The 16,179-nt window shown below is 36.4% G+C and overlaps 1 protein-coding gene across 2 annotated transcripts in view; it reads left to right on the forward strand.

The window, feature by feature from the left end:
* The first annotated feature begins 233 nt into the window (after positions 1-233).
* Positions 234-16,179, forward strand: part of SEPTIN14 (septin 14) — a 66,444-nt gene continuing 50,498 nt past the window's right edge. Inside the window, exons 1-4 of one of the 2 annotated variants that reach the window (XM_055301107.1) lie at positions 234-348; positions 719-914; positions 7,694-7,880; positions 10,343-10,504. In XM_055301107.1, the coding sequence (XP_055157082.1) occupies positions 258-348; positions 719-914; positions 7,694-7,880; positions 10,343-10,504 (636 nt within the window). In that variant the 5' untranslated portion in view covers positions 234-257. Of the gene's footprint in view, positions 349-718; positions 915-5,384; positions 5,399-7,693; positions 7,881-10,342; positions 10,505-16,179 lie in introns of those variants that run through there. The other variant, XM_055301106.1, reaches the window with a different exon arrangement.

Here is a 16,179-nt window from a genome sequence, read left to right on the forward strand (position 1 = left end):
ACTCCACCACCATCCTCCTCTTCTTCCTCTCTATTTACTATTTTTTAAGTTGAAGCAAAATTTATGTGTCTGGAAAAAGACTTATTTGCTCACAAATTTACTTCATTTGAATATTGTCTGAATTATGATAATCAAATGATAACTGTAATTTCTTCAACATGCTAAAATCGTATTTCAAATGACATTACTAATTCTAATTAATATCTTTTCATTTTTATTTTTTTAAGCAAAAAGGAGATAGTGTCCGTTGCTTAACAATGCTTGGTCATTTTGGTTTTGAATGTTTGCCTCATCAATTGGTGAACCGATCTATCCAACAAGGATTCTCTTTTAATATTCTGTGTGTGGGTAAGTGCCTGACTCCTCTTCTGAATTATTAATTTTCTCAAATGCTCATTTCAATTTATCTTAAGTAGTGTAACACTGGTGCTGTTACTTCAAGACTGTGTCTTTTCATCTGTGTTTGTTTCCATCATGTTAGTCATATTACTTAGACTTTTTTCTTTAAATGTTTCAGTGCTCTTCAAAATCTGATACATCTTTATGTATATATTTTTCTATATTATATTAATGACTGAATCAAGAGAAGCATGTATACTTTAAAGGACATTATAGTCATTGATGTATTTGAGACCCTTTAAGCCACTTTAAGAGTTAAGAGTGTTACTTCTTCTCAGCCATCTTATGCCCCTAGATAATGTATCTATGTTTATTACAGGAGAAACTGGGATTGGAAAATCAACACTCATTGACACATTGTTCAATACTAATTTGAAAGACAAAAAATCCTCGCATTTTTACTCAAATGTTGGACTTAAAATTCAGACATATGAACTTCAAGAAAATAATGTTCAATTGAAATTAACTGTTGTGAGAACTGTGGGATATGGTGATCAAATAAATAAAGAAGCCAGGTTAGTGATTTCTTATTTTGATAATAAAAGATTTTCTTATTTCAAGGAATTTAGTATCTTTGTTGATATTTCCGTGTCTATATCACTCCCTTCTGCCTCTATCTTCACACAGCTTTCTCTGCTACCTTTATATCTCTTTTAAGGACATTTGTTGTTGCATATGAGTACCTAGATAATGCAAGATAATCTTATTTATATACTCTTTACTTTCAAGAAGATTAAGTCCTAGGGTAGCTCTATTTTTAACTTCTTGAGGAACCTCCATACCATTTTCCAGACTGGCTGTAGCAGTTTGCATTCCCACCAACAGTGTAAGAGGGTTCCCCTTTCTCCACATATTTGTCAACATTTGTTATTTCTTGACTTGTTAATTTTATCCATTCTGACTGGTATGAGGTGGTATCTCATTACAGTTTTGATTTGTATTACCCTAATGATAAGTAATGTTGAACATTTCTTCATGTATCTGTTGGCCATTTGTATGTCTTCTTCGGAGAAATGTCTGTTCATGTCTTGTCCATTTCTTGACTGGATTATTTTTGGGGTGTTGCATTGAATAAGTTCTTTGGAGATTTTAAATTCTAGTTCTTTATATGATGTCATTTATGAATACCTTCTCCTATTTCATAAGCTGCCTTTAATTTGGTTTATTGTTTCATTTATTGTTCAACAGCTTCTTATCCTGATGAAGTCCCAATAATTCAGTTTTGCTTTTGTTTTTCTTACCTTTGGAGATATGCCTAGAAAGAAATTGCTGCAGCCAAGTTCAAAGATGTTGCTGCCTGTGTTCTCCTCTAGGATTTTGATGGATTCCTATCTGGATTCACAGTTAGGTCTTTCATACATTTTATTTTATTTTATTTTATTTATTAATTTAATTAATTTAATTAATTTAATTTTTGAAGCTTTTATTTATTTGTGAGAGACCCAGAAAGAGAAGCAGAGGCAGAGACATAGGCAGAGGGAGAAGCAGACTCCCCATGGAGCCCGATGTGGGATTCGATCCCGGGACTCCAGGATCATGCCCTGAGCTGAAGGCAGACACTCAACCACTGAGCCACCCAGAGGCCCCTTTCATCCATTTTAAATTTATTTTTGTGTATGACATAGAAAGTCACCTTGTTTATTTTATTATTTTAAAAAGATTTTATTTATTTATCCATGAGAGACAGAGAAAGGCAGAGACATAGACAGAGGGAGAAGAGACTTCCCTGTGGGAAGTCTGATGAAGGATTCAATACCAGGACCCTGGGGTCATGACCTGAGCCAAAGGCAGATGCTCCACCCTTGGGCCACCACGTGTCCCTGAAGATGGTCCAGTTTAATTTTTCTGCATGTGGCTGTCCAGGTTTTCCAACACCATTTGCTGAAGAGAATGTCTTTTTCTATTGGATGTTCTTTCCTGCTTTGTCAAAGATTAGTTGATCATAACGTTGAGGGTCCATTTCTGGTTTTTTTATTCTGTTCCATTTATCTGTGTGTCTGTTTTTGTGCCAGTATCACACTCTTGATGATCATGGCTTTGTAATACAGCTTGAAGTCTGGAATTATGATGTCCTCCAGTTTTGCATTTCTTTTTCAACATTCCTTTGACTATTTGGGGTCTCATGTGGTTCTGTTCAAATGTTAGGATTGTTTGTTCCAGCTCTATGAAAAACACTGATAGTATTTTGTTAGGGATTGCACTGAATATATAGATTGTTCTGGGTATGGCCTCTTCCAATCCATGAACAGGGAATGTTTTTCCATCTCTTTGTGCTTTCCTCCATTTCTTTCATGAGTGTTCTGTAGTTTTTAAGGTATAGATCCTTTACCTCTTTGGTTAGGTTTATTCCTAGTTATCTTATGCTTTTGGGTGCAATTGTAAATGGAATTGATTCCTTGATTTCTCTTTCTGCTACCTCACTGTTACTGTATAGAAACGCAATTAATTCGGACACCTGGGCGGCTCAGCGGTTGGGTGCCTGCCTTTGGCTCGGGGCGTGATCCCAGGGTCTCAGGATCGAGTCCCACGTTGGGCTCCCCACATGAAGCCTGCTTCTCCCTCTGCCTGTGTCTCTGCCTCTCTCTGTCTCTCATGAATAAATAAAAAAATATTTTATAAAGCAAAAGAAATGCAACTAATTTTTTTGCATTGATTTTATATCCTGTAACTTTGCTGAGTTCTTTTATGAGTTCTAGCAATTTTGGGGTAGAATCTTTTGGGTTTTCAACATAGAGTATCATGTTATCTATGAAGTTTTGTTCTTCTGAATGTCTTTTATTTCTTTTTGTTGTCTGATTGCTGAGGCTAGGACTTCTAGTACTATGTTGAATAACAGTGATGAGATTGGGCATCCGTGTCATGTTCCCGGCCTTAGGGGATGGCTCTCCGGTTTTCCCCATTGAGGATGATATTTTCTGTGGGTTTTTTGCATATGGATTTTATGATATTGAGGAATGTTCCCTCTATCTCTACATTGCAGAGGTTTTATCAAGAAAGGAAGGAATGTTGTATTTTGTCAGATGCTTTTTCTGGATCTACTTAGAGGATCATATGGTTCTTGTCCTTTCTTTTATTAATGTGGTTCATCACATTGATTGATATGTGGATGTTGAACCACCCTTACAGCCAAGGAATTAATCCTACTCGGTCATCGTGAATAATCCTTTTGATGTATTATTGGATTGTATTAGCTAGTGTCTTAGTTAGATTATTTATATCTATATTCATCAGGAATATTGGTCTGTAAATCTTTTTGGTGGAGTCTTTGTGGGATTTTGGGATCGAAGTAATGCTGGCCTCATAGATTGAGTTTGGAAGTTTTCCCTCCTTTTCTACTTTTTGAAGCAGCTTCAGAAGAAGGAGTCCTAATTTTTCTTTAAATGTTTGTTAGAATTCTGCTGAGATGCCATCTGGCCCTGGACTCTTGTTTGTTGGGAGATTTTAAAAAATATTTATTTTATTTTATTTTATTTTATTTTATTTTATGTGTATTTTTTATTGGAGTTCGATTTGCCATCATATAGTATAACACCCAGTGTTCATCCCATCAAGTGCCCTCCTCAGTGCCCATCACCCAGTCACCCCATCCCCCCACCTGCCTCCCCTTCCATTACCCCTTGTTCATTTCCTAGAGTTAGGAGTCTCTCATGTTTTGTCTCCCTCTCTAATTTTTCCCACTCATTTTCCTTCCTTTCTCCTATATTCCTTTCACTATTTCTAATATTCCCCATATGAGTCAATCAGAGGACAATCATTATATGGTTTCACTCATATGTTGGGAGATTTTTGATGACTGCTTCATTTTCTTTGCTGGTTATGGGTCTGTTCAGGTTTTTTTATTTCTTCCTGTTTCTGTTTTGGTAGTCTATAAGTTTCTAGGAGTGCATCCATTTCTTTCAGATTGCTAAATTTGTTGGCATAGAGTTGCTCATAATATTGTCTCAGAATTGTTTTATTCTTGAGTATTGGTTGTGATTTCTCCTCTTTCATTCATGATTTTGATTTTTGGGTCTTTTCTATTTGAAAAGTCTGGGGAAGGGTTTATTTATCTCAATTATTTCAAGGAACCAGCCCTACTTTCCTTGACCTGTTTTACTGGCTTTTTAAAAAAATTTTTGATTTTTTTTTAATCGTTGATTTTTTTATTTCTGATCAAAAAAATTCTGATAGATTTGATTTCTGATCATTGATTTCTGCCCTAATCTTTGTTATTTCTCTTCTCCTGCTGGAGTTAGGCCTTATTTGTTCTGTAATGTTATGTTATATATTTGAGACTTCTCTTGTTTTTTGAGAAAGGCCAGTTTTGCTATATGCTTCCATCTTAGGATCACTTTGCTGCATCATAAATGTTCTGAAATGTTGTGTTTTCATTTCCATTTGTTTCCATGTATTTTAAAAATTCTTCCTTAGTTTCTTGTTGACCCATCCATTCTTAGTAGGATTCTCTTCCATGTATTTATGGTCCTTCCATGTTTTTCCTGTAGTTGCTTCAAGTTTTAAAGCACTGTGTTCTGAAAATATGTATCATATGATCTCAAACATTTTGTACTGGCGAGTCCTGATTGTGACCTGATATGTTATCTCTTCTGAAGAGTGTTCCATATGCACTTGAGAAGGATGTGCATATGCTGGTTTAGGATTAAATGTCTGAATGTATCTGTGAAGTCCATCTGGTTCAGGGTGTCACTTGAAGTCTTTGTTTCCTGGTCAATCTTCTACTTAAATGATCTGTCCATTGCTGTGAGGGAACGTTAAAGTACCTACTATTATTGTATTATTATCAATGAATTTCTTTAGGTTTGTTTTCCTTAGTTAGGATCACAAATATTTATGTGTTAGATCTTCTTGTTAGATAGATGCTCTTATTATGATATATTATCCTTTTTCATCCAGGATGGATGACTCTGTGTAAGTGGCTGTATTGTACTATGTGGTGGTGTTTTGTTCCCTGAAGGCTTTCAGCACCAATGGGTGGGATAAAAATGATGGTGTCACAGTAGTCCATGATGGTCTGCTTTTGTTGCTTTTGATCCAGTTCTCTGTGCCTCCTGGATCTAGGTATCTGTGCTTCCCCTCCAGATTAGGGAATTTTTCAGATATTATTTCTTTCTCTCTTTTTTAAAGATTTTATTTATTTATTCATGAGGGACACACAGAGAGAGGCAGAAACATAGGCAGAAGGGGAAGCAGCCTCCCCTGTAGGGAGCCTGATGCAGGACTCGATTGCAGCATTATTACCTGAGCTAAAAACAGACACTCATCCACTGAGCCACCCGGGTGTCCCTCAGCTATTATTTCTTGAAATAAATTTTCTGCTTCCTTTTCTCTCTTCTTCTTCTGGGAGTCCTGTACCATGGATGATATTATGTTTGGTGTAGTCACTGAGTTCCATAAGTCTATTCTCCTTTTGCATAATTCTTTTTTTTTTTCAGCTTGGTGACTTTCTTCCATTACTCTATCTTCTAGGTCACTAATTCATTCCTCTGCCTTTTTCTTTCTGCTGTTCATTCTGTCAATCATTAATTTAGTTTATTGTGCTCTTCCTTTCTGCTGTTTGTTCCTTATCTCTTTGTTAATAACAGGTTCTTACTCATGTCTTGCACTTTTCTCAATTCCAGTGAGTCCTCATGCTCATTGCTTTAAATTTTCTATGAGGCATATTACTTTTATCTGCTTTGCTTTGATTGGGTTGTCCTATTCTTCCAATTTGCATAAATTTCTCTGTCTCCTCATTTTGTCTGCTTCTTTGTGTCTGTTTATGTGCATTAAGAATGTCAGCTATGTCTTTTTCTCTTAAAAGTAGTGACTTTATGAAGAGGAGGTTCTGTGTAGTGTTCCCTGTGCACTGGAACCTGGCACTTGAGTAGAGTATCCTATGTGTGTTGCTTACATCCTGCTTTTGTGTCATAGTCATTTTTCCTTTCAGTTCAGTCACCTGCACTGACTCTTTGCCTGTTGTGGACACTGCTTGTTCTCTGTACTTAGTAGAACCCAGGTAAGGCAACTCTTAGGGGTTGTGCCTGCTGGAGAACTTGGGGGTAGGGCAGTAGTTTTAGCCAAATTTTCTTTGTGCAACTAGTCTTATGCTGGATCCCTTGAAGTGCTGAGGCAATGGGAGTCTTGGCTTCAGTGTGAGAGGATGTGGGTTGCTGGGCATGGTGTGTGGTGATAGGTGGGCATGCTGGTTCAGGTGTGCAATGGTGGCTGTGCACCCAGCAGCTGGGCAGGGATTATATGCAGTTTAACAAAATTTTCCCTGAGCTCAGGGCTGAGGCTGGCAGGCTTGGAATGTGGGGGTCCTCAGGAAAACTTGTGGACACGGCACATTGCTAGCAATTTGGTTAGCTATTGTCTGTGCAACCCAGGGTCCTGCAGATGGCCCTGTGTTTATGCTGGGGAATGGGAGAGCAAAATGACACCTGTCGGGTCCTTCATTTTCAGTGACATCTCCTAACATGCTCTGAAATCAGTATAAATGGATATGTCTCCTGTTTGCCCACAGCACTATGTAAACTACCATATTTTTAAAGATTTATTTATTTATTTATTTATTTATGATAGAGAGAGAGAGAGAGAGAGAGAGAGAGAGAGAGAGGCAGAGACACAGGAGGAGGAAGAAGCAGGCTCCATGCTGGGAGCCTGATGTGGGACTCGTCCCAGGTTCCAGGATCGCACCCTGGGCCAAAGGCAGGCACTAAACCGATGAGCCACCCAGGGATCCCTAAACTACCATTTTTTATGTTACCTCCATGCACAGGTTGCTGTATATTTAAGGGGAATGATACAGCTATCACTAGTCCTCTAGGCTTGCCCAGGGTCAAGTCAGTGGGCATTTAAAGCTCCAGGTAGGTTCTAAGCCCCATTGGTTATACAAACTCATAGAATTCAGCCCCTCTGGCTTTAAAAATCAAAAGCTACGTGGGTTTGTCTTCCCTGTGTGAACTCCCTGGCACAAGGATCTGTTTCCCCTCCCCTCTTTGCACATGCAGGTCCCTCCCTCTTATGAACAGTCTTCCTCCCCCTTTCTGACCTTCCTAAACATTCAGATGCAGCTTCTTTTGTGTATAAGTCATGGAATGTGTTTTGTTAGTGTTTGGATCACTCTCTGATTTATTGACTTGGATGTGGGTGATATCTATTTATAAACATGGGATACAGTGAACCGTGTCCTTCTACTCTGCCATCATCCCAAGCTCCCCCGTATTAATTATATTAATTAAATGGTTAAAAGGCAGAGTATAGGTGTTATTAATCTGTCATGCTAATCTGTTGAAATAATCTTTTTTTTTTTCAGCTACCAACCTATAGTTGACTATGTAGATGCTCAATTTGAGGCTTATCTTCAAGAAGAATTGAAAATTAAACGTTCCTTCACTGACTACCATGATTCCCGTATACATGTGTGCCTTTACTTCATTTCACCTACAGGACATTCTCTGAAGTCCCTTGATCTATTAACAATGAAAAACATTGACAGTAAGGTGTGTTAGATAAATCCATCAGCCTATTAAGATTTGATAATTATTTTGTGATAATGTATAACTTGAAGGTATTTGAATACAAGAATTTATATGTTATATGTTAAAATATAATTTTTTCTATTAATCTTTAAAGCACTTCTCTTAATTTCCAAAGTATAGCATTGCAACATACCACAGACTTAGTAGTCTAAACAGAAATTAATTTTCTCAGTTATGGAAAGTAGAAGTCCAATATGAAAATGCCACCAAGGTATTTTTTTCTTTGAAAACCTACTTTTTTTTAAATGATAGTTGCCTTCTCACTGTGTCCTCACATGGTGTTTCCTCTGCACATACCTGATGTCTGTATGTCTGTTTCCTACTGGGGGTTTGGGCCTCAACATAGGCACCGGGGTGGGATGATACATTCAGCCCATAGCATTTGATAAACTTCAACCTTAGTTTGCTTTCCAGAAAAATTTAATTAGGTATTAGGAAAATAAGATACAGATTAAAAAATAATAAGATAAAAATTTACAGTTTTTTTGTGATTTAAGATAACAGAGATTGTGGTAATTTATCTGTAATTTTCAAATTGAATTCATTCTACATCACTATAAAGCAATCCCATTAACATTTATCCGTTACCACTGATTATGTGAAACATGAAGTTTTCATGATCTTGGTTCGTGGTCTATCACAGAGGATTCAGAATGCAATATGTATGAATATATTTTTTCCAGTAGAGGGTAAATATATATATATGAAAGAAATTTTTATGCCATGAGTTCTTTTTTATCCTTTATTAGGGTAAAGAGAGAAAAAGTACAAAATCTGGTTTCTTTTTATCAAAGAAGTCTTGGCTTTTGCTCTATATGGTTCAAACTGGAAAGAAATTTTGTATTTTAATGTTACATGTCACCAAGTTTTTAAAAAGAAGTTAGACTTCTAGTTAAAATCAAAAGCTGCCTCAATTTCTTGATTATTAGTATATTCAATTGCCAGGGACACTCAGTTTTATTTTTAATATTATGGGTAGCTGTTATCATGAAGCAATTTCCAGATATAGAAAATTGTTAATTTTTTTTTACAAGAACATACAGGAACAATGGGGTGGGCAATGGTGATTTTGTGTGTCTATTGTCTTCTCTTCTAGGCTCAGTTCCCTTCTGCAATAAGTGACTTTCATTCCTCAAGTCTGAATATCTAAATTATTAACATGGAAATTTTCCATTTATTATATGTTAAGGTTTTACTATCATTAGAAGATAGCTTTCTCAGCAATACAATCCAAGATATTTGAATCTACCTTAGAAGTTGTATGCTTTTTATTGTGGAAGGAATTATTTAAGATTCTAAAATTAGGTAAAAATTTGAACATTCATGTTATATTGAAGCCCTAGATTTGTACAAGGATTTTTTAAAATGTGCTTTGAAGAATCTAAAACAAAAACAATACACCTGGAGCTGATTTTTATGCATTCTTACCATATCACAAAACTTGATATTATGTAGCTATGATTTAATAAGATAACTTATCTTAATAATAATAAAATGTATCTTAGAATTTTGCAAATTTTTTTATTTCTACAAAGTTTAATTTTAAAATGTAAATGTAGGGAGAGAGGAGTGATCATATTGTAGAACTAGGAAAAAAGTTTATGAATAAAATTTCTTTTTTTTTATTTTTTTTTATTTTTTTATGATAGTCACACACAGAGAGAGAGAGAGAGAGAGAGAGAGAGGCAGAGACACAGGCAGAGGGAGAAGCAGGCTCCATGTGCCGGGAGCCTGACGTGGGATTCGATCCTGGGTCTCCAGGATCGCGCCCTGGGCCAAAGGCAGGCGCCAAACCGCTGCGCCACCCAGGGATCCCCTATGAATAAAATTTCAACCTCAAATATGCAATATAGAAATAATACCTTTTTACAAATTACAGATATATTTGTGAGCAAGGTGTTATGCACATGTATACATGTAGTCAGCCTTCAGAGTATGGTAACAAAAGAAGGGTCTATTATTTTTAGGTGGCCTTTGGAAAACACAAGCAAATCTATCTACAGAGGCATGGATTTATGGAGAAAGGGATGCAAATGAATGGCAGGTAGAAGGACAAAATTAATTTAGGGTACAGTTTTGATGAAAGCACTCAGTTTAATAAGACATCAAATTGATAATGAATTAATTGGACTATCTTATTCTACTGCTTACATTTTACAAACTCAAATGTGTTGAAAGTGTAAGAAAGCTCGAGAAAAGAAATTTGAAACCTCTATACCTGAATTCTAACAAAAGGTTAATCTTCAAAAGTATTGATGAAAATCAGTACTTGGAAAGCCATTTTGTGAGGAAGGTACAGTAGTAGCCAGTGATTATCTAGTTGTAAAAATTTATTGTCAGAGCTTGTAAGGTTTTGATGTAAAAATTCCAAGATTAACAACAAATCCTCAATGGTAGGATTTTGTTTGCTACCTTATTTACAGGTGAACATTGTACCATTGATTGCCAAAGCAGATACAATTTCTAAATATGATTTACAGAAGTTCAAGTGTAAAATAATGACTGAATTGGTTAGTAATGGCATCCAGATATATCAGTTTCCAACAGACGATGAACCTACTGCTCAGGCGAACTCTTCAATGAATGTAAGCTTTTTTTTTATGAATGTAAGCTTTTAACTATTGCATATCAATTCTATTTTGTGCAGGAATAAAAATATAATTTATAAGTAACAATATTAGTAATAAATTGTCACTTGTATCTGACAAAGATACTTTAAAACCTATTGTGAAATCTCTTTTCTTTCTTTTCCTCACTTCTCTCTTCCATCTCTCCCTCCCTCCTTTTTCTTTTTTCTTTCCTTTTTTCTTTCTTTCTTTCTTCCTTCCTCCTTCTTTCTTTCCTTTAGTTATTCTCCTCTACTACCTGTCAGACCTCCTCTCACCAATATAGGCAACCACTAATCATCTTCCCTATCTGTAGATGATTTCTCTGTTCTGAACACATATGAATAGAATTAATGATACTTGATCTTTTCGTGTACTTATTGGCTATTAGCATATCTTCTCAGAGAAATATTTGCTTGTATTTCTTTTATAAGGTTCTGGAAAATGGAAAAAAAGATTCATTTTTAAGTGAACTTTTGTCTTTTTATCATTGGTCTGTAGATTATTTATACATTCTGGACACAAGTTTCTTATATGTTCCTCAATACAACTTGGAAGTATTTTCTCCCAAGCTGTTGGTCATTTCCTCACTTTCTTTTTACCATCATTTGAAACACAAAAGGTTTAATTTTGATGAAGTCCAATTTATCTGTTGTTGTTGTTGCTGTTGTTGTTTACAGTTTTGGTGTCATATCTAAGACTATTGTGCTAAATCCAAGGTAATAAATTTTTATGTTTTCTTCTAAGAGTTTAAAAAATTATGGTAAAATACACATAACATGAAATTTACCATCTTACATATTTTGCAGTGTACAGTGGAGTGGTCTTAATCATTCACAGTTTTGTGCTCCCGCCATCACATCTATCCACAGAACCCTTTTCACAGTGCAAAACTGAAAGCCTGTATGTAACTCCACATTATCCCTCCCCACAGCCCCTGGAAACTACCATTGTACTGTCTGTCTATAAATTTGACTGGTCAGGATAATTCCTGAGAAGAGAATTATGCAATATTTGTCCTTTAATGTTTGTACAACTATTTCTTGGAGTCCTATATTTGATTACTCTGAGTATATTTCAAGAAGTGGAATTGTTAGATTTTATGGTAATCTTATGTTTAATTTTTTGGAGAGCTGTCATACTGTTTCCATAGTGTCTGCACTAATTTTCATTATTAACTGCAGTGTGCAAGTATTCTAGTTTCTCTACATCCTAACCAATGCTTGCTCTTTTCTGTTTTTTTTTTTAATAATAGCTAATCTTAATAGATGTGAGGTGTTATCTCACAGTGGTTTGATTTGAATTTTCCTAATGATTACTGATGTTGAACATCTTTATATGTGCTTTTGACATTTGTATATTCTCAATGAAGAAATGTCTAAATATCCATTGTATTTAGTTGTCTCATTTGTTGGTGTGCAGTTGTTCATAGTATTTATTTATTTTTATTTTTCTTTCTGCAAAGTTAGCAGTAATGTGTCTCTTTCATATCTGATTCTAGTAACTTGAGTCTCTTCTATCTTGGTTGATCTGACTAAAGGTCAATTTTGTCGGTCTATTCAAAGAATCCATTTTTAATATCTTTCATTTTTCTGTATTTTACTGTTCCTTATTTTTTTCTTTTTTTGTATATTTTTATTGGAGTTCTATTTTCAACATATAAGACTGAGTGTTCATCCCATCAAGCGCCCAACTCAGTTCCTGTCACCCAATCACCCCATCCTCCCGCCCACCTCCTCTTCCACTAACCCTTGTTCGTTTCCCAGAATTAGGAGTCTCTTCATGTTTTGCCACCCTCTCTGATTTTTTCCACTCATTTTCTCTCCTTCCCCTATGATCTGCCCTATTTTTTATATTCCCCGTATGAGTGAAACCATAAGATGATTGTCCTTATTTCATTAATTTGCACTTTACTCAGTATATTGCCTTCCTTCTGCCTGCTTTAGGTTTAGATTTTTTTCCTTTTTTAGTGTCTTAAAATAAGTGGTTAGGTTGTGGATTTGAAAATTATATTTTTTCTTTTGTAAAATTTAAAATTAAATAACAGGGATGCCTGGGTGGCTCAGCGGTTAAGTGTCTGCCTTCAGCTCAGGGTGTGATCCTGGAGTCCCAGGATCGAGTCCTGCATCGGGCTCCCTGTATGGAGCCTGCTTCTCTCTCTGCCTGTGTCTCTGCCCCCCGCCTCTCTCTTTCTGTGTCTCTCATGAATAAATAGATAAAATCTTTAAAAAAATTAAAAAATTAAATTAAATAACATAAAGTGTATTATTAGTTTCAGAGGTGGAGTTTAGTGATTCATCAGTTGCATGTAGCATCCAATGCACACTAATCAAGTACCCTCTCTAACATCCATCACCCAGTTAATTACCCCATCCCCCATCTATTTCCCCTCCAACAACTCTCAGTTTGTTTCTTATAGTTAAGGAACTATAGGAACTATAGAAACTCTTATGGTTTGTTTCCATCTCTGATTTCATCTTATTTTATTTTTCCTTCCTTTCCCTTCTGTTCATCAGTTTCTCTTAAATTCCACAGATGAGTGAAATCATATGATATTTGTCTTTCTCTGACTGATTCATTTTGCTTAGCATAATACTCTCTATTTCCTTCCATGTCATTGCAAATGGTAAGATTCCATTTTTTGATGCCTGAGTAATATTCCATTGTATATATATCACATCTTATTTATCCATTCATCATACAATACGTATTTGGGCTCTCTCTCCATAGTTTGGCCATTGTGGACATTGCTGCTATAAGTATCAGGATGCATGTACCCCTTTGAATCAGTATTTTTGTAACATTTGGGTAAATACCTAGTAGTGCAATTACTGGATCTTAGGGTAGTTCTGTTTTTAACTTTTTGAGGAACCTCCATACAGTTTGCATTCCCACCAACAGGCAAGAAGACTTTTTTCCCTTTGGATAGTCTTTCCACTTGTTTAAAGATTAGTTGATCATAGAGTTGAGGGTCCATTTCTGGGTTCTCTATTCTGTTCCATTGATCTATGTGTCTGTTTTTGTACCATACTGTCTTCTTTTAAAAAAGATTTTATTAAAAGAAAAGATTTTATTTATTTATTTATTTATTTATTTAATTTATTTAACACAGAGAAAAAGTGAGAGAGCACAAGCAAGGGAAGCTGCAGAGGGAGAGAGCCCTCAGAAGCAGACTACCCACTGAGAAGGGAGCCTATTGTATGGCTCAAACTCAGGACCCTGGCATCATGACCTGAGCTGAAGGCATCACACTTAACTGACTAAGCCACCCAGACACCCCAGTACCATACTGTCTTGATGGCTAGCTTTATAGCTTGAAATCCAGAATCGTGATAGCACCAGTTTTGTTTTTCTTTTTCACAATCATTTGTCTTTTCTGGTTCTGTACAAATTACAGGCTTATTTGTTCTAGTTCTGTGAAAAAGGTTGATGGTATTTTGGTAGGGATTGCATTCATTGTGTATATTTTGTTATGTATGCTAAAATGTAGACATTTTAACAATGTTTGTTCTTTGAATCCATGACCATGAAATATTTTTCCATATATTTGTGTCCTCTTCAATTTCTTTCATAAGTGCAGAGATCTTTTACTTCTTTAGTTAGATATATTCATAGGTATCTTATAGTTTTTGGTGCAGTTGCAAATGGGATCGATTCCTTGGTTTCTTTATCTGCTGCCTCATTATTGGTGTATAGAAATGTAACAGATTTTGGAGGAAGACGGTGGAGGAGTAGGGGACCCTAGTTTTATCTGGAATTCAGCTATATAGCTATCAAATCATTCTGAACACCTATGAACTCAGAAAGAACTCAGAAATCTAAGGAAAGAATTGTTTCAATTTTTCAGAGAGAAAAGCGACGACTTTTTGCAAAGTAGGAGGTGTGGAGATGTGAATCCCAGGCTATATATTGGAAGATAAACGGGTGGAGGCAGGGGAGGGCACTTCCAAAAGCGGGGTACCAGAAAGCGATATAGCAGCAGAGTGTAAAATCAAAACCTTTACAAGTCTGCTCCAGTGAGGGACATTCCTGCCTGAAAGGCACTCAGGTGGTGAGCAGGTGGAACCTTAGGAGGGACAATGTGGTCTCAGGATCCCTGGGATCATAAAAAGAACATGGGAGTCTGAGTGTGGCCGAGCTCCCAAGGATTAGAGCAGGGAAGCTAGCTGCAAACACAGAGCCCAGGAATGGGCTTTCAGCTCTGTGTTGCCATAAACCACAAACTGTGGCAGGGTCTGATGACCACTCTCAGCAGGGGTCTAGCAAGGGGCAGAACCATGGCAAGACCCCTAATCATCCCCCAAGAGGAATGGCACAGGTGCACACCACCAGAGTCTTTAAAGTTTGGAGACTCAAAACAGGTCACAAGCCTGAGATAAAAGTGCTTGGTTACAGGCTGTGTGAACATGGAGTGTGGATGGAAACCAGGGACACAAGAGTGATTGCTTTTCTGTGAGGGCTCACTGAATATTGGGGGGTGCAATCTTTCAGCTCCGGAGCTGGAGATTGGGAGACTGCCATTTTCATTTTAATCCCCTAAAGTGGTATGGAAAGCCTCCAGGGAACAAAAGCCACAAAGAGAAATCCTGAGCCATTTACACTGAACCTGGCCCCTGACAAGGGCGGTGCAATTCCCACCAGGCAAAGCCACCTGAGAATCAGCACATCAGGCCCCTCCCCCAAAAGACCGCAGGAACATCTGGCTAACACCAAGGTTACAGATCACACAGAACTGCAAAACTGCAGCACGAGGGGAAAATGGTATATAGAATTCATGTGTTTTTTACCTCATGATTCTTTAGTCTTTCAGTTTTAATATATTTTCCTTTTTAACTAATTTCTCATTTTATCAACTCTTTTTTAAAAGTTTTGCTGAATTTTCATTTTTACAGTTATATTCTATCTTTTCATTGTATATAATTTAATTTTTGTAAATGTGTAAGTTTTTCTTTCTTTACAATTGTGGGATCCAGTTTTCTTCTAAAAGAAGAAGAAAGAAAGAGAGGGGAGCAGAAGGTATATTTGAGTAAATTATAGCTGATAAATTCCCCAATCTGGGGAAGGAAATAGGCATTCAAGTCAAGGAGGCACAGAGAACCCCCTTCAAAAAGTTAGGTCAACATCTTGACAGGTAATAGTGAAGGTTGCAAATTTCAGAGATAAAGAGAAAATCCTGAAAGCAGCTCAGGCAATAGGTCGTTAATCTACAAGGGTAAAAATATAAGGCTGGCAGCAGAGCCATCCACAGAGACCTGGCAGACGAGAAAAGACTGGCATGATATATTCAAGCGCTAAATGAGAAAAATATGCATCTAAGAATACTTTATCCAGCAAGGCTGTCATTCAGAAAGGAAAGAGAGATTAAAGAGCTTCCAGGACAAACAGAAACTAAAACAATTTGTGATCACTATAACAGCCTTGTAAGAAATATTAAAGGGGATCCTTTAAGTAAAGAGAGAGTCCAAAAGCAACACAGACCAGAAAAGGAAAGAGCCTATATCCAGAAACAGTGACTTTACAGGGAATACAATGGTATTAAATTCATAGTTTCAATAGTTACTCTAAATGTAAACAGACTAACTGATCCAATCAAAAGATACAGGGTAGTAGATTGGATAAAAAAAAAAAAAGCAAGACCCATTGATATGCTATCA

The sequence above is a fragment of the Nyctereutes procyonoides genome, unplaced genomic scaffold (assembly GCF_905146905.1).
Source record: "Nyctereutes procyonoides isolate TBG_1078 unplaced genomic scaffold, NYPRO_anot_genome, whole genome shotgun sequence".
Taxonomy (NCBI): Eukaryota; Metazoa; Chordata; class Mammalia; order Carnivora; family Canidae; genus Nyctereutes; species Nyctereutes procyonoides.